Here is a 23,375-nt window from a genome sequence, read left to right as displayed (position 1 = left end):
TCAGTGCCTGTGATTAGTGCTTATTACCTACACTGAATTCTCTGTCTTCTCCCTCTTCTTCCCTTTTTCCATCTGATTTCCTGGTAATTTGGATTATTGCTTTGTTTTATTAAAGCACTGAGGAGAACAGAAAGATGAGAGAGGACCAGCACATCTGAGTCGCCCAAAACCAAACCAGAGTTTCTCCTGAAATTCAATTGCCAATGTCCCAGCCCCACCTTTCCCAAAATGTCACACTGTGGAGCAAAAAGCAGAATGTCCAAGTGCCTGCCTGCATCCATCTCCTCTCCCTCTCAGATGTGGGATTTTATAGTATTTTCTGCTATAAATTACACCCTAAAATAGTAAAACTCTCTATTTGCAGCTGGGCTTGAGGTTTTTAATTTTTTTGCCTTCTTAAAGTTATGTTTAGCTGGGCTGCAGAGTCTGCTTTGGAGATTTACTGCATAGTAGAAATTATTTTAGGCATTTCTTTATTTAGCATTTCCTCTTTACAAGCAAACACTTTGCCCTGAGTAAATTCTGCTACATTTCCTTGATAGTGAAATACTTTACCTCCATATGTAGATTTTGTTGAATTCAGCCTGGCTGCTGTTCCAAGAAAATTTCCAGGGGAGAAAAAGTTCATTTGTGACAATTTTTTTTGCTGTAGTTTCTTTAAATTGGGGAATTTAAGAATTATTCTCTTCACCCAACTCCCAACTAACAAATTCAGTGTCCCTGCTCTGTCTGCATTAATCAGTCAGTCCATAATGGAGGTGTAAAGAAAACATTCCATAGTGATAATCTTCATTTTCTCTCCCCTTCCTGGTGATGCTGGATTGCTCCTGGATACATTGTGGGTTGTTGATGGAGTAGGAATATTTTGGGATAGATTGTGGGATTTAGGGAATGACCTGCAACAGCTCCCTGGCAATCACTGACCAAGCTCTGCCTGCTTTTATGATCCTTGGACTGCATTTCAGCCCTGATAAATTCCAATTGGGAATTTCCTGTGTGTCCCTGGCAATCACTGACCAAGCTCTACCTGCTTTTATGATCCCTGGGCTGTACTTCAGCCCTGATAAATTCCAATTGGGAATTTCCTGTGTGGCAGCACATTGGTGTTCCTGGAGGAGCTGGAGAACAGGAGGTGAAGCAAAGGAGGTGGGATTTATGCTGGGTGGAAGGAGGTTGAGATGATTTTGATAACTCCAGTGTCCGTGCTAAGCTCATTCCCACCAGGAATGGTTTTCCATGATAAACTTTGTCAGCTGGAGATCTGTACCAAAACCCCTCACAAGGGTGGTGTGGTGGATGAGCCCCTTGTCCTGCAGCTGGTGTTTGATGCAGGGAACTTGTGGCTTCCTAAAAACGGCCAATCTGTTTCTTGGGGAATTCTAATTCTTGCTGGGAATTTCTCCCAGTCCCTTCCCAAGCTGCTGGGAACAGATGCTTGTCCACATCCCCCCTCTCTGCTGCCAGCTTGTCAGCAGATGTTCATCCTTCCCCCCACCACAAATGATTCATTTTCATCTAAACAATAGAAAACTCAGGAGTAAAGCATTGCTGGGACCCATGAATTATTTAAAAAATCATTTCAGATGTCAAAACTCCAGTTACAGTTCCTTGCAGCTCCCTGGTGACTCTGGAGTCATCGCTCTTGAAAAATAACCCAAATTATATTTAATAATTGAATAGCATCTACTTTGGTGCTTCTCTATCAACTCTTGGAGTGACATTCAATGCTTGTTAGAAGGGGCTTGGGGTTGTTTAATTCTCTATCATGCCAAGAGTTCTGTACAGGAACATGTTGATTTTAATTGCATTTAGATTTGATTACAAAAAAGAGTAAATCACTCAGAAAGGGTCAGATTGTTCCATTTGGCCTCAAGCTGTTTTGCTTTTCACAGCAGATATTTTATGTGGAAATCTGGTTCTGTGTGTAAGAGGAGTTCTGCAACAGAATTAATGCAAGGTGAAAATGAAAGCAGAATTGTGGAGTGTGTGACAAAACATTTTCAGAGCAAGTTTCAAATTTTTCTTTCCTTTCATGACATAAAATAAATCTTACTGAGCCCTCTCTACTGTCAAAAATGTACCACATCCCATATTGTATGGATAGAAAGTAATTCCTGTATTCTCCTGTGTGATTTCCTTCCCTCTTTTCTCTCTGGGATTCAGTAGTGGAACGTTTTATTTTCAGTTAATTTGAGCCAGAACCTCAAATACTGCTTAATTTGGTGGAAATTAATGACCCAGAGAGGACCTAGATGTCCTCTGCTGTTCTTCCCTGTGGGAATGGTGAGGCCCTGGGGTGGATTTCCCAGAGCAGCTGTGGCTGCCCCTGGATCCCTGGAAATATTCCAGACCAGGTTGTACAGGGCTTGGAGCAGCCTGGGATAGTGGAAATGTCCCTGCCCATGGCAGGGGTGGGATGAGATGAGCTTTGGGGTCCTTTCCATCCCCAAATCCAAGGCAAAATCCAGCATTTTTCAAGGCAAAGATGCCCTGAGAGGTCGAGCATCATGTGAGATCCTGGCATTTTATATCCCAGTTTTTGATGGGTTTAGGATGTAGAGGAGCAGTGTAGGAATGTCCATAATTCTGTAGTTCCTTTTATCTTCAGCTGGAGTGGAATTATTTAGAATTTATGGCATGAAATCCTTGCCTTTTGACCTTTCAGCTAAAAAAAAATGTTTGCCTGCAGTGAGTGTAAATCCCAGTAACAAACCAGTGCCTGAGGAGGGGGGAACAACTAGGAGGACCATGGAAATTCCATGTAAATGCAGTTGTGTTTGCACAAGGAGGTGCTTCATGGACTGAAAAGTGGAAATCAAGAACTGGGACAACAAACCAACTCTTTGGAATGAGTGCTAATCATATTTACATTTAATCTTACCAGGACTTTAATGGATTTGGGAGGTTTTGCAAGAAAGACTCCGACTAATCCTGAACCCTCAGAGATTTGTTATTTTCAGTGCAGGCTTTTAATAAGTCAGGTTAGAGTTATAAAATCCCAGAGTGGTTTGGGTTGGAGGGACCTTAAATCCCATCCCCATCCCCATCCCCATCCCCATCCCCATCCCATCCCATCCCATCCCATCCCATCCCCCATCCCCCATCCCCATCCACCATCCCATCCCCCATCCCATCACCCATCCTCCCATCCCCATCCTCCATCATCCCATACCTGCCTGGGTAGGGACACCTTCCCCTATCCCAGGTGGCTCCAAGCCCTATCCAGGTTTGGGAATATTGTCATGGAGTGAAATGAGTGGCAGAATTGAGTTGTGACTGATACCAAATCCCTGGGTTTGCCTCAAGGCAGGAAAACTCAGCTCCAACAATTTCCCTGCCCTAAACATTCCACGTTTTTTGCTGCCTGTGGGGCGGATGGGATTCCCTTCTGTCCCTCATGGATTTGATGTGTTTGAGAGGCTCAGTGTGGCTCAGTGCCCACCCTTTGCAGAGGTTTTTGGAAACACTTTTGGGAAGTGTGGGCTCCAAAGGCACGGGGAGGACAATCTGTGGGCGAGGTGCTAATCTGGAGAGATGGAGCTGCTGACCTGGAAAACAGGCTGGGATTAGGGAATGACAGCTTGGTGGGGTGTCCTGAAGGCAAAGGGAGAGGAAAATGGAGCTGTTTGATGGCAGCACAAACAGGGTGAGGATGGGTCAGTCTGGACTCCTTTTGATGTGGGACATTGGAGGAAAATCAGGAAATGTGGGATGGGCGTTCCTTGGATGAGGTGTGGGGAGAAAACAGATATTTTTGTGATCATAGAAGAGGAATTGATACCCAGAAGGTGCTCCAAAAATCTCTTTATGATCTGCACAAGTCCCAGGAAGGGAGATGGACAAAACCTTTTGTTGTTTGGAGGCAGGAAAATGTGAGTCCTGAGAATTTTGTGTGAGGGAATTTTGTAGTCATTCTGACTGGATTTGCATTAATAATTGAATAGCATCTACTTTGGTGCTTCTCTGTCAACTCTTGGAGTGACAATTAATGGACATTTAATGTCACTCCATTTAATGGACATGTAATGGACATTTAATGTCACTTCAACCCTAACCCAGCCCAGTGTGACCTTGGCATTAAAATCAGATCATCAGGAAAGAGAAAGATTTTGGCGTAATCTGTAGATATTTATTAAAAAACCTCTTAAACAGACTTGAAATGTAAACACAGGAGTAGAGGAAAGGGTGAGACTAAAACTGGAGTATATTTAACAAAGTGTAAAAATTAATTCATCATTTTGGTCACACCTTCACCTGCAGAACAGGGTGAAGCATAAACAATTAATTACTTTATATTTCCTGATTTAATTGGCTGTTGAGCACAAATTTCACCTTTAAAACGAGACGTCCTGTGTTGTTGATTTTCAATAATTTTTTGGCTATTATTTTATAAGAAATGCTATCTGTTGTTTGGCTGGATTGAGGTTTGAGCCTTCAGCCCTGAGGTGTGGGAGGGCTGCCTGAGGAATCCAGCCTGGATTTGTCATGGATATTTCAGGACAGAGGCAGAGCCCTCGCTCTGATTTAAAGGAGTCTGTGCTGCAATTGGATTATGGGTCCCATTTAAGTTAATAAAATCAGGGAAATGCAGAATTAAGGTGATTATTGGAATTGGTGGGTCTGACTTAGGAGGAAAAGCACAATTCCTGCAGGAGGAGATGAGCCCTGAGCTGAGCTGCCACGGGGAGCTGCTCAAAATGCCAGGATTTGATGGAAATATATCCATATTTTCTTCATGCACATATATAAATGTACAACTAGATGGATATATAAATAAAATATAAATTTCTGCTTCAAAGCCAGGTCAGATGGGGCTCTGAACAACCTGGTTCTGGTGGAATCCATGTCCAGGCAGGGACTGGAATTGGAGGGGAAATTCATGCTGGTGTTCTATTTTCCCCAGATGTGCCCCATGGTCATGGCCTCTGTTGTTACCCTGATCTCACTCCTTGTGTAAAATGCACTCAGCAGGAAAAGAATTGGATTTATAGATCCCAAACATGACATGAATTACCTTTAATACTTCACAGATCAAATTTAAAGGTACTTGAAGGCAGTATTTCTTAGCTGGGGGTGAGGCTGGGATGGGGTTGGAAGTGTCCAGTGACGAAAACTGGTGCATATCTTGTAGCAGACCCCATGAAATCTCATAATTAGACCCCCCACTGTAGATAAAACCAGATAAAACAAAAATGACAGAGCCTTCCACTCAGAAGGAAAGAGAATTTTGCTGAATTGAAGTTTTCCCTAATTTCAGTCCATTAAATAATTGTCTAATTTTTGGGCCAGTTTAAATCTCCTGTGCTCTTGGGTTTCTCTGCCTGAAATCCCATAGAATTCTAAATCAAGCTGTGGGGTCTCATGGAATTCAGGGTTCACTCTTGACACGTGTAACTTCTTCCTTTTGAAAAAAGCTGAGCAGCAGCATCATTTTCAATCAGAAAATGAATCCCCTGGACGTGCCCAACGAAGGATATTTAAGATACTAACCACTGACATGGCAATAGATTAAAATCCTTCTGTTTTAGCTGGAAACTGTGGTTATTTTCACTTGTAGATTTTCCAGCAGGAGAAATTGTGTTGGTAGGCTGGAAATCTTATTAATCCAGGAAGGATTGGGATCATCAGGGTTGAGGCTGAGCATCTTCCACCTCTGCTGACTCCAGGAGGTGTCGGAACACAGGGTTGTACCCACGGAATGACTTTGGCTTTTCCCAGAGTTATCCTGGGGATTTACTTGCCATGGTAGTATTCACAGAATTCACAGAATCACTGGGTTGGAAGAGACCTCCAAGATCATCGAGTCCAACCCAGAATTCTCAGAATCATGGAATCTCTGGGTTGGGTTTGAAGAGACCTCCAAGATCATCGAGTCCGGCCCAACTCAACCCCTCAGCTAAACCCTGGCACCCAGTGCCACATCCAGGCTGGTTTTAAACACATCCAGGGATGGTGACTCCACCACCTCCCCAGGCAGGCCATTCCAGTTCTTCATCACCCTTTCTGTAAAACACTTCTTCCTAATATCCAACCTATATTTCCCTTGGTGCAGCTTAAGACTGTGTCCTCTTATTCTGGAGAAAGAGCCCAACCCCAGCTGAGCACAGCCACCTTTCAGGAGCTGTACAGAGTGATGAGGGCACCCCTGAGTCTCCTTTTCTCCAGGCTGAGCACCCCCAGCTCCCTCAGGGGTTCCTCACAGGCTTTGTGTTCCCAGCCCCTCTCCAGCCTCGTTGCCCCCTCTGGACGCGCTCCAGCGTCTCAACGTCCTTCCCAAGCTGAGGGGCCAGAGCTGGACACAGCACTGCAGGTGTGGCCTCACCAGGGCCAGGCACAGGGGCACAATGACCTCCCTGCTCCTGCTTTCTGCATCATAGAATGGTTTGGGCTGGAAGGGACCTTAAAATTCCTACAATTCCACCCCAACAGGAGAGCTGGAGAGGGACTGGGGACAAGGGATGGAGGGACAGGACACAGGGAATGGATTCCCACAGCCAGAGGGCAGGGATGGATGGGATATTAGGAAGGAATTGTTCCCTGGCAGGGTGGGCACACCCTGGAATGGATTTCTAGAGAATCTGGGACTGCCTCTGGATCCCTGGAAGTGTCCAAGGCCAGGGCTTGGAGCAGCCTGGGATAATGGAAGGTGTCCCTGTCCATGGCACGGGTGGGATAAGATGGGTTTAAAATCTCCAATCCAAACCTTTCTGGGATCCTGGGATTCAATGAGCTGGGCCTGTGTTCTACCTTGAAATCAGAACAACCTGGCCAAGTTTGGAGGCAGGGAATGATTACCTGGGATATTTGTATGCTGATAATGAGGAATAAACAATCTGTTGGGAGGCTGAGTATGTAATCAACGTTATGGCTTAATTACACCACAGAGCTCGCTGGGATAATTTGCATTCCTGGGAAATTGATAGAGAAGGATGCAGCTTTTTGAGGAGAGCCAAGGAAGGGCTGACATGTGAATTACAGAGGTTTTCCAGATGTGCCAGTGTGTGATATTTGCACAATAATCACAGAACCCCTGAAGGGTTTGGGCTGGAAATGCCTTGTGGGGCTCAGGTACCTCCCAGCCACTGAGGGATTCCTGTGGGAGAACCTCTCAGGGGATATTTTGCGTAAGTGTTGTAGGGATTTGGGATTCCAGGTTACACCTGACAGAGTTTGAGATTAATCCAAACCCAGACTCCTGGCAGCAGTAAGAAATTTAAGACCTTGGAGTGACTTTTGATTGATTCCCAGATTAGGTCATCGGATGCTGCACTGACAAAAAAAAAAAAAGAAAAAAGAGAAAAAGTAGTGACGTGGCCTCAAATCCATATCCTGAGTATTTTTAATGAGATTTGTACTTTTGGCTGAATTCAAAAGAGCTCAGGAAGAACCAGTTCAGCTGCTGACAACTATGGGGATATTGGTACAAGTGGAGCTTTTCCTTTAGCTGATGGAGTTTTTTCCTTTCAGGTGTTGTCCCACTTGGAGCATCTTCATCACCCCCAGCCCTCATAACTGCTTTTAAAATGGATTTTTTTATATTTAAAATATATATTGGAATATAGCTGTGGCTGCCCCTGGATCCCTGGCAGTGCCCAAGGCCAGGTTGGACAGGGCTTGGAGCAGCCTGGGACAGTGGAAGGTGTCCCTGCCATGGCAGGGGTGGCACTGGATGGGATTTAAGGTCCCTTCCCCAAACCATTCCATGATGGTGGTAGTGGAGATTGTGGTGATATTTTATGGGCAGAACAAGACAGAGATTTTGGATAATAATTTTGGATATTTTTGTAGTCATGCCATAGGACATCTCCAGCAAGTTGTGTTTCTGAGCTGCTCAGAAATGTCCAAAACCCACAAATATTTCATGTTCTTACCCTTCTCTTGCATTTCAAACTTGGAGAGATCCAAGGAAAATCTGTATCCTGGTGTAGGTGTTGTCCCAACTTTGATCCATGTCCCCTGTTAGTGTAGCTTGGTTCCAGGAATGCAGGGTAGGGAATAAACATGGGATTAAATATTGAAGGTTGGTGATTTAAAAAGGCTCTGTCCTGCACCCAGCGCAGAAATGTTTCCACATGCAACTTTCTCAGGGAATAAGCAGCAAAGGCAAATCCCAGCTGACTTTTTAAAGATTTGCTTTTGCCTTTTCCAAGCCCGTCACAAGGAGGCTGTGGTCTTCCAAAAGACCTGGGGCAGATCCCTCCTCCAGAGCCAGATGTCCCTGATCCTCCTCCCTGCCCTTTTCCCTGCTCCTTTGTGCTCTCCTCCAGCCTCCTGGCCAAGTGGCTCCGTGTGGGATTGGAGGGAGGGACCACAGCAGGGTTTTCTCCTTGGTTCACCTTCCTTTTCCCAATCCTTTTGTCTTTTTGGCTGTGCTTGACATGGAGCTGGTGATTGAGGCGTTGTGTGGTGGCTCCTGCCCAGCCACGACAGCCTTGTCTCTGTGGGCAAGAATTTTAATTTGGAGCTTGCTCAGCTCAGCTCTCCCCTCATGCATCATTTTCCAGCCCTCAGCACCAAATCCTGTTGGATTTGTGGGTTCTATGCACCAAATCCCACTTTATTTGTGGGTTCCACAGCACCAAGGCCTGTTTGATTTAGCACCAAATTCCCTTTGATTTGTGGGTTCTACTGCACAAAATCCTGTTTGATTTGTGGGTTCTAAAGCACCAAAACTCTGTTTGATTTGAGGGTTCTAAAGCACCAAATCCCATTTGATTTGTGTGTTCTACAGCACCAGATCCTGTTGGATTTGTGGGTTCTACTGCACCAAATCCCATTTGATTTGTGGGTTCTACTGCACCAAATCCCCTTTGGTTTAACACCAAATCCTGTTGGATTTGTGGGTTCTACTGCACCAAATCCTGTTGGATTTGTGGGTTCTACTGCACCAAATTCACTTTGATTTGTGGGTTCTACAGTGTCCAGCAGCTCCTCTTTGGCTTTTACCAGCAGGTTTTATGTCATCACCCAGTTTGATCCCCTTTCCTCACCCTCACCTTCCCTTCTTTTCCAGAGCATGTTGGACAGCAGGAATCCCCCTGCACATCCCAGAATTCTTGGGTGCTTGGTGTCCTTAACCCTCCTGAGTTTCCCTGAGAGCATTTATGAAGAGACCATATCAAAAATCCCTCTGGAATGCTCAGGGAAGCAATTCCAGCCCTTCCCCTTGGTTTGGGGAACCAAGGTTCTCATTTCCTACTCCTACACTCAGCAAGAGTAGCAGTGACCCCTTCGATATATTCATACCCAATTTTTGCTGATTTGTGTGATTCCAGACATCAGACCAGGCACAGTGGGAAATTCTCTTGAAGCCTCTGGGAGTCGTTTCCCCAGCATTTTCCACCTCTTTTTTTTGCCTTTATTGCACAGTGAGAGGCATGTGCTGAAATAATCCTGTGAGAAGCCTGAGTTCAGGTGTATCAAAGCCAATCCCTTATCCCAGGTATTCTCTGGAAGTGCTTCCTGACTCCTCTTCGGTTCCTTTTTCTCCTGACTGGAAGCAGAATGGTCTCTTCAGGGGGGTCTGTTCCTGATTCAGACTTGTTTTAAATCCTGGCATCCCAAACTCAGCAAAATCCTTTTCTCTTGGGAAAGATTTTTATTCTCAACCTTCTCCCTGGTGCTCCTCAGAAATCTCTGTTGTGTCCCTCACCATGGGTTTGTCCCTGTTTTTCCCCCATCCAGGTACAATCAGCATTGTAAAGGATTGTCTTTCTCCTTCTCACACTTTTTTATTGCCCATTTCATGTAATTTTGGAGATATCTGGTTTATATTTCTTCCCAAATTCTCAGGGATGCAATGAGATGCTTTTAATGCCACCACTAACTTCTACTTTCCCTTTTCCCTGCTCTTTTTCATTTCCTTTCAAGTTTCCTCATTTCTCTCCTAATTTGTTTTATATTTAAGGCTGACCATGGGGTGGATGTTGGGAATTTTCATTTTCATGGGGATTAAATTGGAGTATTTTTAACAGAAAAGCAGTTCTTTGGGGGATTGTTATTTGGGATCAAGGTTGCTTTAAGGATGAGACAGTTTGGGGTAAAAAAAGGATCCAGCTGAGGTCACTCAGTTATTCTGACCTGGCAGTTTCCCACGTGTCTTGTCCTTTTCAGTGAATTTTCCTGAGAATTTTCAGCTTAAAATAAGACCTTGCAACTTTATATATAATCTTAATTTATGGATTTTCCAGCACTTGTGCCTGCCCTTGGTTCTGGTTTCACTCCCCATCTTTGTGTGATTGATTTAAATGCAGCTTCCTTTAAATGCCAGTTCATTATTGCTGTTTTTCCTGTCTTTTTAAGGCAATGGAGTTTTCAAACCCTTCATTCCTCTGCAATATTTAGTTCTGAATATATTTTTCCACTCTGGTGAGTTGTCCTTGTTCTTTGTTGTAGAAATCTGTAGGACAAAATCTTGCTTTCTTTATGGAAGAGAAAGTGAGGAGAAGATACAATTCAAGCTCCAAATTAAAAGCAACTTCTCAAAACTCCCAGACCTCAGTAAATGAACTGGAGCTGCCTTCAGCTCTGTGCTATTAAAACTCGATTAAAATCAGCCTGTTCTGCTGGAATTCCCACCAGAATTTGTACAGAGGCTCCATGTTTAATAAACCTTCCAGCTCCTCTCTGATGAACACAAAACCCAGTTTTAAAGCTGTAAAAATGAACATTAAGGATGAAATTCTCCCTGGTTAAAATCACTGAGGTTCAATAAGCACCCACTTTATCCTAACAGAAGCATGGGAAGGAATAACTGGAAGTAATGGAAAACCAGTTGGTTTTGGGATTGGTGCTGCTGCTCTGGCTGTGTCTCAGCTCAGTCTGATTTCACCCTTCATGTCAGAGATTTGCAGAGAGCAAATTAATCCTCAATAAAGGCCTCATTTAGTCAATTGTAGATTATTTTGGATAATAATTATAATAGAATAATATAATTATAGTAATAATGGTAGATAATAATATATAATATATTACAATATATAATATATAATAGCAATAATATATAATATAATATAATATAAAATAATAACTACAATCATATTGTTATATGTAAAATATATAACAATACATAATAATACATACTAATATAAAATAATTTACAAATTATTCATATAATTATAAATGATACTAATTTCTAAATAATAATTATTATAAATAATTATATATTATGTATTAATATAAAATAATATATAAATTACAATTATATTATTATATATTGATAATTTACAAATAAACAGAATTATCATAATTATTATATTATTCATTAATGCAATAAATTACTATAATAATGCATACTGATATTATTATTACTGTTATTACTGTTATTATTGCCATTATTATTACTATTATCATTATTATTTCCTAATAATTTTAGGATATGATCCAATGAATGTGTGGAATTCCAGGGAGCTGCAAGTACATAAGTAAAGCTGCTGGAATCTGCTCCCTTGTTCTCTTTACATATTTTTATATCTATATATTCATTTCTGTGCAGTTTTGGAGCCTGTCCAGCACACCCTGTGTCTCACAGGATCAGGATCTTGAGGCATAAGCACCTTACAATGCCCTGAATCAGGAGAAATAAATGCTTGAAACGTGGCCCTGGGGAGAGGTTAAATGTGCAACAAGAGGCAGAATTTAATGTTAGTGCAGAAATCACACAGAGGAGGGTTTCAGGGTGCAGGGAGGATGAAATTCCTGTTTCCAGGTTGCTGAAGCACCTGAAGGAGGTCCCCTCTTGTTTAATAAGAACTCCAAGCTCCTGGTGTTAGGGGAGGAATTAATTCCAAGACCCCTGAGGCTGGAGGATCCCTGCCAGCCCCTGGAGTCCCAGCTGTGCCCAGTGCCCACCTTGTGCCCAGCCCAGAGCACTGAGTGCCACCTCCAGCCCTTCCTGGGACACCTGCAGGGCTGGGCACTGCAAAGCTCCCTGGGCAGCCCCTGCCAAGGCCTGAGCACCCTTTGCATGCAGGAATTGCTGCTGCTGTCCCAGCTGAGCCTCCCCTGGCCCAGCCTGAGGCCCTTTCCCCTTGTCCTGTCCCTGTTCCCTGGCAGCACAGCCCGACCCCCCCTGGCTGTCCCCTCCTGGCAGGGAGTTGTGCAGAGCCACAAGGGCCCCCTGAGCCTCCTTTGCTCCAGGCTGAGCCCCTTGACAGCTCCCTCAGCCCCTCCAGGCTCTCCTGAGGTGCTCCCTGGGGTTGCTCTGAATCTGTGCTTGGACAGGCCGAGCTGCTTGGATTGCTGGAAAGGAGCTGGAAATTCTTTCCCTGTGGCTCAGGGGAGCAGATTCTCCTCAGTGTCCCTCATCTCCCACCCTGAAATGGGGGCACCCACAGAACCATCCCTGCCATGTGCTGGAGTTCAGGGGCAAGGCCAGGTTGGACTTTGGGCCTTGGAGCAGCCTGGGACAGTGGAAGGTGTCCCTGCCCATGGCAGGGGTGGCACTGGGTGGGATTTAAGGTCCCCTTCAAACCATCCTGAGATTCTGGGATCCCATCTGCCACAGTCTCTCCTACCTGTGCCTGCCCCAGCTTTACCTCAGTTTATCTTGGTTTATCTAAATTTCCATCAGGCTCTCCTGAGGTTCACCTGAGCCTGGTTTCCCTGTCAGGGCCACCTCTCCTTTGCCTGCTCCTTCCAACCTTCTCCTTCTCAACTCCAATCAACCAAATCCAGCTTTAATCCATATTTTATACCTCCACACTTGTTAGTTCAGTGTTTCATGTCTGTTTTCCCTCAACAGCTGAGCTCACTGCTGGCTCTCAAAAAATAAGAGCTCCTGAACAGCAGCATTGGCTTGTAATTTTCTCTGAAATCCATGAGTAAATTTTCCAGGGAAGGCAGATTTTAGTGTGTTTTAACCACGTTCACTGCTCTCTTTGGGATGCAGCAGCAAGTGCTGTGTGCATTATGGAAAGTGGCTGCTGGCTGGGGACTGCAGACATTTCAAAATAATTAATAAATGCTATTAGAGGAAGGAGAAAAGCTCCTCAATATTCCATTTTTAACATGATTTCTGAGCATTCCAGCCAAAACACCAACTACCACAGTCAATGTTCAGTTAACAGCGTTTCCACCTGAGTCAGAACCCTCTGCAATGATGGAATGATGCTTCTGCATATCAGGAAGGCATTTTTATTTGACACATGTATTAATCAAGAGCCAGAGGAGCGTTATGGCCCTGAACAACTCCTGTAAATGCACGGGGAATGTTTTTATTCCAGCTGTCCCTGGCAGCGTTTATTGAAACCCCACAAGTTTCCCTGATGGAATACACGGTGTTATTTCTTGTTGGTATTATGGATTTAATGGTTTGGAAAAGCAGCTCCTCATGAATCCCATTAACCACTCTGCCAGCCAGGGAAATCCAGCCTCACCTGCACTGCTCATGGGGTGGTTGGAGGAGCAACCTTTGGGGGCTCGGGGTTTTTCCCAAAGTTGATGTGTGACCTCTGAGGGAAGAATTGGGGAACCCTCTTGCAGGTGGGATCTGCATGTCTGCGTGGGAATCCCACAGGGATCATCCAGCCCAGCTCCTGGCCCTGCCCAGACACCCCAAAAATCCCATCCAGTGTCTGGGAGCATTGTCCAGGTGCTCCTGGAGCTCTGGTGGATGTGATGTGGAAATAAAGGTGGGAACCTCCCTGTGCTGCTGTGGCACAGGGAGTGACCCCAGCCCAGCATTTGAGGGGAAATCATCTCCCAGAGGAAACAAAGCAGGCAAAAAGAGGAATTTCCAATTCTTTCTGTGCACCCTGGGGCTGTTTTCCCAGCCCTGGGAGTCATGGCTGAAATCTGCAACAAAAGTTGCCCTGATTTCTTTATATCCCCCTTTGCAGAGAAATTCCTGATATTTGTCTTTTTTTATTTGTTCTTTTTGCCCATAAACAGCTGGATTTCAGCTGGATTCCAGCAAGCTGTGTGCCTTTTGCACTGCCAGTGGCTCTATTTAGTGCTTTAGTGGTGGATCTGGGTTCTTGGTTGGTTCTTGAGGTCTTCTCCAGCCTTAGTGATGCCTGACCCTATGGTTTTAGGATTCTGTCTGCTTCCCAGTTGGGGTTGGAGCAGCAGATAGGTGTTGATGGGAGTGCCCTCCTTGTCCCCCACTCTCCAAGTGTTGCTTTGCCACAGGAAGGATTTTGCCACCCTTTGGTTTTGGTGGAGATACACCTCCCAGAGCTCCCACCACGTGTGATCCAAGTGCTGCTGGATCCAGACCTGCTCCTGCCACCCTACAGAGCTTCCCCATGTTGACTTCTGGAATAGACACCCCATAAAAGCTCTGAAGTGACAAGAGTGCCACCCTGGGGTGTCACAACAATTCTCTCCTGTGGTATTTCACAATTGCCTTTTTTTTCCCTTTCCCTGCTCCTCAGAACCTTCTGCTGCTCTTTGTGCAGGTTGTGGTGGTCCACAGCTCTCCAAGTGCAGGAGCAAGGAAAATCCCAGGGATCAGCTCATTTCAGGAAGAGATAGGTGCAGAGTTGGGAATAAAAAGCCAGTGGGCTAAAACACAATTGGATGTCAAACCTGACACGATATTGAGGCTGCACAGCAGCAGGATTGAATTAGAGCCGGAGAATCCATCAGGTTGGAAAAGATCTCTAAGCTGGCAGTGTCCAAGGCCAGGTTGGACAGGTCTTGGAGCAGCTTGGGATAGTGGAAGGTGTCCCTGCCATGGGGCTGGATGGGATTTTAGATCCTTCCAACCCAAACCAGTCTGGGAATCTGTGATGATCCTGTTATCCCAGAACTCCTGTGGGGATGGGATCTCCTTGGATTTGGGATTTGTTGGATAGAGGAAGTCCCTAAAAACCCCAGCTTTTCTCTTATCTGCTGCTGTGGAATGCAACAGGTGGATCTGTGATTGGCCCATGTTGGATGTTTGTAATTAATGGCCAATCACAGTCAGTTGGCTTGGACAGAGAGCCGAGCGGCAAACCTTTGTCATCATTCTTTGCTATTCTATTCTTAGCCAGCCTTCTGATGAAATCCTTTCTTCTATTATTTTAGTATAGTTTTAATGTAATATATATCATAAAATAATACATCAAGCCTTCTGAAACATGGAGTCAGATCCTCATCTCTTCCCCAATCCAAGAAACCCTGTGAACACCGTCACACACTGGGAACATAAAGCAGCTCAAAACCCCAACAACACAAAATCTTCTCTTGGTGTGATTAAAAAGAGCTACTTAGCTAAATTAACTTTGCAGCAATTCCTTGTGTTTCAATGCTTTATTTCCCAAGAGCAGCATTTCCTACACAATGATTAAATAACCCCTGCTCAGATTTTTCTCTCCTGAGCATTCCCTGTTTTCCACACTGGATAGAAACCTGTCCCATCCTGTAAAATCCCTGGGTTGTTATCCCTGGCTTGTAAAGGTCTGTCCTAAAGGTTTTGCTTTGCTTAAATAGCACAAAGGGGGCTGCATTAATCCACTGCTCAGGGCTGTCACAGACATTTTTATGAAAAATCCTTCCCTTAGGATTTTTCCTCGTGAGAAGCTGAGAGGCCTCAGGAACAAAATGTAAACATTGATTATCTGCTGCTGTGGAATGCAACAAGCAGATCTTTGATTGTCCCATGTTGGATGTTTGTAATTAATGGCCAATCACAGCCCACTCTGTGTCCGAGCCACAAGCCTTTGTTATCATTCTTTGCTATTCTATTCTTAGCTAGCCTTCTGATGAAATCCTTTCTTCTATTATTTTAGTATAGTTTTAATGTAATATATATCATAAAATAATAAATCAAGCCTTGTGAAACATGGAGCCAGATCCTCGTCTTTTCCCTAATCCAAGAACCCCTGTGAACACGGTCACACAGGGCTTCTGTATGCTTTGTTGCTGAGGCTTCTCAGCTACTCAGGAGGAAAAATCCTAAGGAAAGGATTTTCCATAAAAGATGTCTGCGACATCAGTGTGCTGTCAAGCCCCACTTTAACTGCTCTGTGTTCCTCAAACTATTGGGATTGCAGCTCAAAGCTGGAAGTTTAGCTTTGTTTTCAGATGGGAGCAATGGATTAATTCTGTTTGGTGTTCAATTGCAGGTTGATGGGGGCAACATTTTGTAGGAAATGTACAGCTGGGTGTGGGGCAAGGATACAAAATCCTCACTCCTCATCTAAATCTGGTTTAAAATCCTAAATCCTCACATCTCATCTAAATCTGGTTTAAATGAGTAGATCTTAGAAGCTTGAGTAAGATTTGATTTAAATGGAGAGAGGATCTGATTTATACAACAACATTTCAGGCTTGGAGAGAAAATAGAAGGTCAAGAACATGCCATGGCTTTCCTGTGAGATTATTTTCCTTGCAGCCTCAGAAGGGTGTGTGGTTTTTCCCTGAAGGATGTGTGGTTTTTCCCTCCATCCCTTTTCCTCAGTGTCTTTTTCCTGGTAAAACCAAATCCCCGCTGGAGAATGGGAGCCCCAGCCCTGGAGCCTCTTGGACAAGGGACAAGGAGTTGTCCCTGGGATGTAAAAGCATCTCAGTGTTGTGATTATTTCCATTTTCTTCCTGTCATTTCTGTGGAGGGGATTGTGGGGTTCAGCTTCACCAGTCTTACAATGCCAGAATAATTCATTCCACTGCTTTATTTTATATTATGTATTCCAAAACCCCTTCATTTCTCAGTGTGTCCTGTTGCTCTGCAGAATCATTCTCATTCCACTACTTTATTTTATATTATTTAGTCCAAAACTCCTTCATTTCTCTGTGTGTCCTGTTGCTCAGCAGAATCATTCTGCTCCTAACATCCTGTTAAAAGAGATATTTCGCATTGTTTTACACCCAGACAGCTGCAGTTTGGCTATTTTGGCATTTTAGGGGCCATCACTTCAGAGCATATTTTAATTTTGTCCCATTCAAAGCCCAAGGGTTATGGAGGGAAAACAAACTGCACTTTTTAGTTGTCTTTTTAATGCTGTTCTTCCTGTTCCCTTTTTTAATGGTCCCTCACATCAACTTCTCCATTTATCAACACCTTCCCTTCCAACCCCGGGCTGTGTTAAGATCCCCTCTTTAATTGGGAATATTAATTTTCCTTGGGATTGGAGCTCCTGTAGGCAAGGAGCTAGAACTGATTTGTGATCTCTTTTAAATGTGAATTTATTGCTTTTCTCATTCCCCTTTCCTGGCATGTCAGTGAGCCGATGTCTCCCAGGCTGAATCTCCACCTTCCAGGAGAGATTTGTGTTGTTTTCCCCTTTTCCTTCCCCAAATAACTGGAGACATTTTCCCTCACCCCATTCTCACAGTCAGTGAACTAAATGAGTTCTTTAATTTGAGACTTCTGACCTGCCCGAGATCCTTTTTGCCTTTCCATTAATCTCCCCTCACACACACATCACTCTCCATCACACTCCAAATAGGATTTGGGAGTATTTCTTGTGGCCTCCAGCTTGTTCTTCCTGAGTTATTTCAGCTTTCAGTGTGCAGGACTGAAGAAGATTTCTGAAGTAGTTTGGGAGCTTGTACAAGGGTTAATTAAAAACCTGGGCAAACCTCTGTGTTGTAAGAATGTGAGAAGAGCAGAGCTGGGAGGAATAAGAGGTGACAGGGAAAGGTTATGTAAAATAAGAGCTTGAAAAGAGCAAATCAGGACGGGTAATTAGCAGGGGTTGTAGTACAAGTGGTTTGAAATTCCAAGGAAAAATGCCTGATATAATTGAACACTTCCTTAATTAATCCCTGCCAGCACTTCTCATTAAGGGGTTTGGAGGCTGCAGGAGAGGATGGAGAGATTTCAGGGAGACAGCAAAGATTGGGAATGGTGCTAGAGAAAAACAAACACCAGGCAAACATCAGGGGCCTTCAGCTGATCAAATCACCCAGGGTGAGGTTATTCCTGAATAATTCATCGGAGTTTTCTGTGGCATGTTGGGACAGGAGGTTGGATTACTCCAAGAGAAATCCAAGGATCCTCCACAGCACCTGCTCCAGCTGATAGTGGCTAATAGATGTTGTCAGATCTGTTTAATACTACAAAATTCAATAGTTTCAGGTGCCTTTTTAATACTCAATTTATATATAATACTCCAGGTGGTTTTATTCAAGAGCTGAGTTTGATAATAACAATTTCTCTCTCCGCTTCTTTTCCTTGCTCTTCTTTGATCTTCTCCAAGCAGGTCTTGTTCCTAAGCAAACCTTACACGCTTCCTTGGAATTTTGGGCTTTCTGGAGCTGACTGGAGTGAAAGCTCTATTTTTTTTAATACTCTATTTAATTTATATTTATATGTAATACTCCAGGTGGTTTTGGTAATAACAATTTCTCTCTCTGCTTCTTTTCTTGGTGTTCTCTGATCTTCTCCAGGCAGGTGATGTTCCTTAGCAAACCTTACACATTTTCTTGGAATTTTCCTTGGAATTTTCCTTGGAATTTTAGGCTTCCTGAAGTTGACTGGAGTAAAAATCTATTTTCTAATATCTCAATTTAATTTTATTTATAGTAAACCCAGTGTTTTGGTTAAATAACCAGTCCCTCCGCGGGCTTCTTTCTTGGTGTTCTCTGATCTTCTCCAGGCGGGTGTTATTCCTAAGCAAACCTTACACACTTCCTTGGAATTTTTGGCTTCCTGGAGCTGACTGGAGTGAAAGCAGAGCTCCCTGGATGTCCCACATCCTTCCTGCTTCCTTTCCCCCTGACAAAACCTGCATTTATCATTTGTCACCTCTGAGACCAGGGATTGAACGGCAGTCCAAACACTCCAGGCATGGGACCTTGGACACTTCCAGGGATCCAGGGGCAGCCACAGCTTCTCTGGGAAATCCATTCCAGGGAGCAATTCCTTCCCAAAATCCCATCTAACCCCACCCCCTGGCAGTGGGAGGTTTTATTTTATATTTTACATTTATCCTCAGCCTAATTTAATTGACTCCTTCCCTACTGCCAGAACCTCCCTGGGGAATAATGGGAAAGGAACTCCTGGAAAATGGGATGTCAGGATGGAGCCATCTTTGTGCCAGTGCTGTTAGAAATTTGGGACAGAAACGTGTGGGAATAAAGGAATTTATTCCTGCTCCAGCCCTTGGATGCATCCTCTGCATCACTCCCTGCTGTATTCTGGAGCCTCCCTCATCATTCCCAGAGTGTTTGGTGGGATAAATCAATTCCATTCCTCCTGTTCAGTTAAATATGCTTTTATCATCATTTCATACCTGAAACAGGAGGCACCAGAAACACCTGGAAATGGCTGTGTTTCCCTAATTTCCACAATATTTCCTGCAAAACCCAGCCCAGGTGAGAGGAGGGTTAAATAGGAGTGGAAATTTGATGTTCTGTCTGCCAAAAAAAGCCTTGAGGACACAAAGTTGTGGCAGTTCCTTTGCCTGAGGGCAGATAAACAAACAATTTTTGGGATAAAATAGCCCAAAAGGCAAAGTGAGCTGATGAATTCCAGCTTGGGTTGCAAAGGAATAATAATTTTCAGTTCTGGTAACGCTGCCAGCAGCACTTGGGCTGGGGATGATTCACCTGATGATCCTTGAAAAAACTTGGGAAGGCTTCAATGAGCACATAAAAAACTTGGGAAGATGCTCAAAGAATGCAGGGCCTTGTGAATATTGCATTTCATTTGGGAAATAATGCCCCTGCTGGCTGCCCTGATTTCAAGGATTTTTTAATATTCAGGACTTCCCCACCTATCTAACAGAAAATATATCAGATTAAAAAACATCAGCAGTGTTTAGGTTGCTCTTCTGTAAATATTTAATTTAAAACTTTGCATTTCCCCCCTTATTTCACTGCCTTTGCATGCGAAGGAGTTGATGATCTTCAGCCACTGGGTCCATGAGAAGAAATGAAGCAAACCAGTCCAAATTTTGTCCTTTGGCAGGCTGGGAGTGTGATGGAAGTGTTGAAAATAAAGAGAATTAAGGCCTGGAGAGGTTCAGTAATGAATAATCCCTGTTATTTAGAGATTCAGGGCTGTTCAGCCTGGAGAAGAAAAGGCTCTGGATATGGATGAACAGGCTGGGACATATCCCAGATTTTGGGATATGTTCACCCCTTTCAATCAGGATATAATTTCATGGGTTCCCACGTAAATAAATAGGAAGAAAAGTGTGGAAATAGCTCTTTTTGGAAAAGAAGTTTGAAATTGGTTATTGAGTTTTTAAATTTGCCTTAATCAGGCGTGTTGATGGAGAGAAGGGTTTGATTCATTTACTGAAATCATTGATTTAGATAATTTCAGTCAGCTTCAATCACAAATTAGGGCTTAACCATGGCAAGCATTTCAATTTAAACTTTAATGAAAACATCTCCACCTCCATCCAGTTCTGACCCAGTAAATCCTGACACTTTGCCTCAGCTCTTCTCTGTTTCTCCAGCAGCATTTCCTTTTACTTCAGCCCTAGAACCACAGCAGAAATCTGTCAGAAATGAGAAATTCCCATCAATCTCTTGCTCTTCTGTAAATATTTAACTTAAAACTTTGCATTCTCTCCCTCATTTCACTGCCTTTGCATGTGAGAAAGGGAAAAAGGAGCTGATGATTTTCAGCCACTGTGTCCATGAGAAGAAATGAAGCCAAATGAAGAAATTCCCATCAATTTTTTGCTTCAATGTGCAATTCAAATATTCTGCAGTGCCCAATCCCTTCACCTGGAGAGCTCCTACAGCTGCAGCCCTATAGAAATCACAGGTTTGGGTGTCCCTGCCCAAAACTCCTGGGGGTTTTAGGATGAGCAGTGATTTTGTTGTGTGTCCAAAGATCAGAGCCCCAGCTATGGCATTTTGCTGAGAAAAAAAGTGTAAAAAGAGGCAATAAACTTAAATTGTAGCATCACAGCTCAGATTGCAGGATGATGTTTCAGATTATTGAGAAGGGAAACTCCTGTTGCAGACACATCTTCTTCCATAATTTTCTTTCTCATTTTCCTTTCTGGCTGTGCCTCCTGCAGTCAGGGAATGGGATATTTTATATTTTACTTCCAGCATAGGCTCTGTGGAGAGGGATGGGCAAGGAAATCTCTGTGTCTGTTCTAATTCCCAGTAGATGTTGAATTTGTGGGACACATCCCAAAAATATATTTTTCATCACAGGGCACTCGTAAACAGATAACTTTGAAATCTTTAAAGGCATCAAATCCCACATAATTCCTCCTGTTTCTTCAGCCCTGACAGGGGGTTCCAGCACAACAGGAGATGCTGCTCATGCTGATTATAAGGGTCCTGCTGACATTTAAATCTCTACCCTGATTAGCCTTTAGTAAAGCAGCTGTTTGTCATTAAGGCAGGAGAAATGAGAATATAAGGTGTGATTAGTGCTTTAATTAATACACAAGTGCATTGTCTGCACTTCAGCAACTTCCTGGGCTGCTTGGACCTTGTGTGGGGCTGGTATGTGAATTTATTAGAATATGGAGGATATCACACAGAGGTTGTGTATGTACATATATATATTTATATATATGCATATACATATATATACACACAAATATATATACATATTATAGATAAAAATATAATATATATATAATCTGTATATAATTAATATATTTATAGTTCAATATTATAATTACATTATATTTTTATATTATATATTAATATTTTATGTTATTATATTAATTATATTATATTAATTTTTATATATATTTTTATGTATTATATATAATAGGTTTTTATTTATAATATATAATATGTAATATATAATATTATTTATAGATTTTATATATAAATACATAATATATAATTTTATATATTATATATAAATATCAAATTTATGTATTACATATAAATAGATACAATTTATAAATATTATATATAAATATATGTAAATAAACATATAGAACATATGTATCCTATATGTAGAATATCCCAAATATATAGGATTTTATTAAAATATATAGGATAGAACAGTGTGTTGTGGCTGTAAAATGAGAGAGTAACACTTCTCCACAATTCCTGACAGGGGATATTGGGCTGTGCTGCCAGGGAACAGGGACAGGACAAGGGGAAAGGGCCTCAGGCTGGGCCAGGGGAGGCTCAGCTGGGACAGCAGCAGCAATTCCTGCATGCAAAGGGTGCTCAGGCCTTGGCAGGGGCTGCCCAGGGAGCTTTGCAGTGCCCAGCCCTGCAGGTGTTGCTTTGATTTTAAAACTAAAAATTCTTCTCCAAAAGAAGTTTCTGTATTGAAAACCAGAAGAAGCTTTAAGGGCTGTTCTGCCGTGCAAGTCAGGAAGAAATCTTTGAGTTTGCACTTTGAAGGTTTTTCTATCTTGCAAATGCAGTTAGGGATAAAAACTCATTAAGGAGGAGGTTTGGGAGCTGAAGGAGCAGCAAATCAAAGCCCATTCATTTCATGGATTTTATCAGTGAGAATATTTGTAAATATTTTGCTGAAAGTCTCTCTGCTTCGTGCTGTTTCCTACAGTCAAATGGGGGCACGAGGATGGAATTTATTGCATTCACTGTCTGAAAAAATAAAAAGAAATTAATACAAGTGTAGAGGTCTTGGGAATAGTTTTAATCAAATTGTTTCTCTAAGGAGAAGCCCTATTATAAACTGTATATACTCAAGCATTTATGGCTAATGCAAATTCTAAGCCACAGCTGAAAAGAAAACTGGACCTTTTGGGGTTCTGCTCTCTGTGCACTGGTTTTCCCTTTTTTTTTAACCATGGAGTTTTGCCTTTGGAAGAATAGGATGTGGTGTTTGGTGAGTGACTCAGAAATCTTAGAAATCGGCAGGGACCCAAAAAGTAAAGTTGGAAAAGAATGGCTCAAAACCTCCCCAGCTGGGAGGTGTTTCATTATCAGACTGGTTCATAATCAGGGCTTGGGTCTGGAAGTTTCCTTGGGACCAGGACGAAACCTCAATGGATTTTTCTGGATAATGCACTAAAAGTGTCCCAAAATCACTCAGGGTGTGATGAACTGACCCCAAATCCTTGCTCACCTTTGGCCTTCCTAGATTTCTGCTCCTCTCACAGCTGCTTCCAGGCCATCTTCTCCAAAACCCCATATCCACCGCCTACATCAGGACCTTCCCAATCCTCTCAGTGCATGCTTCATGTCCAGCACCTGAATTTCCTGGTTTGCATTGCTCCCCATTCCCAATGACATCGTTTTCCTCTGCAGTTCACAACAGGAATTTGGACATTTTTTTGCTAATCACGTTTTCCCCTTGTCTTGTTTTTTTTCCAGCTCTCGTAAATGTGAAACTTTGGGCTATTGATCGGCAATGTTTTCAAACAATAATGATGAGGACTGGCCTCATCAAGCATACTGAGTATATGGAATTTTTGAAAAGGTATGGCATTTGTTTATTTATCCAAAAATCCCATGAAATTGCCGTCCTCTCTTGCCTTTTTTTATTTTTTTTTCTTGTGAGTGAAGTATTTGCTTTGTTTCCTTCTCATCTCTTT

At 43.0% G+C, this 23,375-nt stretch overlaps 1 protein-coding gene across 9 annotated transcripts in view; it reads left to right on the top strand.

The window, feature by feature from the left end:
- Positions 1-23,375, top strand: part of PRKG1 (protein kinase cGMP-dependent 1) — a 372,326-nt gene that overhangs the window by 214,116 nt on the left and 134,835 nt on the right. For all 9 annotated transcript variants that reach the window (XM_064716167.1, XM_064716161.1, XM_064716163.1 and 6 more), the window contains one exon: positions 23,155-23,260. In XM_064716167.1, the coding sequence (XP_064572237.1) occupies positions 23,155-23,260 (106 nt within the window). The remainder of the gene's footprint in view (positions 1-23,154; positions 23,261-23,375) is intronic.

This window comes from Zonotrichia leucophrys, chromosome 6, assembly GCF_028769735.1.
Source record: "Zonotrichia leucophrys gambelii isolate GWCS_2022_RI chromosome 6, RI_Zleu_2.0, whole genome shotgun sequence".
In the NCBI taxonomy this organism is placed as follows: domain Eukaryota; kingdom Metazoa; phylum Chordata; class Aves; order Passeriformes; family Passerellidae; genus Zonotrichia; species Zonotrichia leucophrys.
Note: the sequence above shows the minus strand (reverse complement) of the source record. Positions and strands in the feature narration are given on the sequence as shown.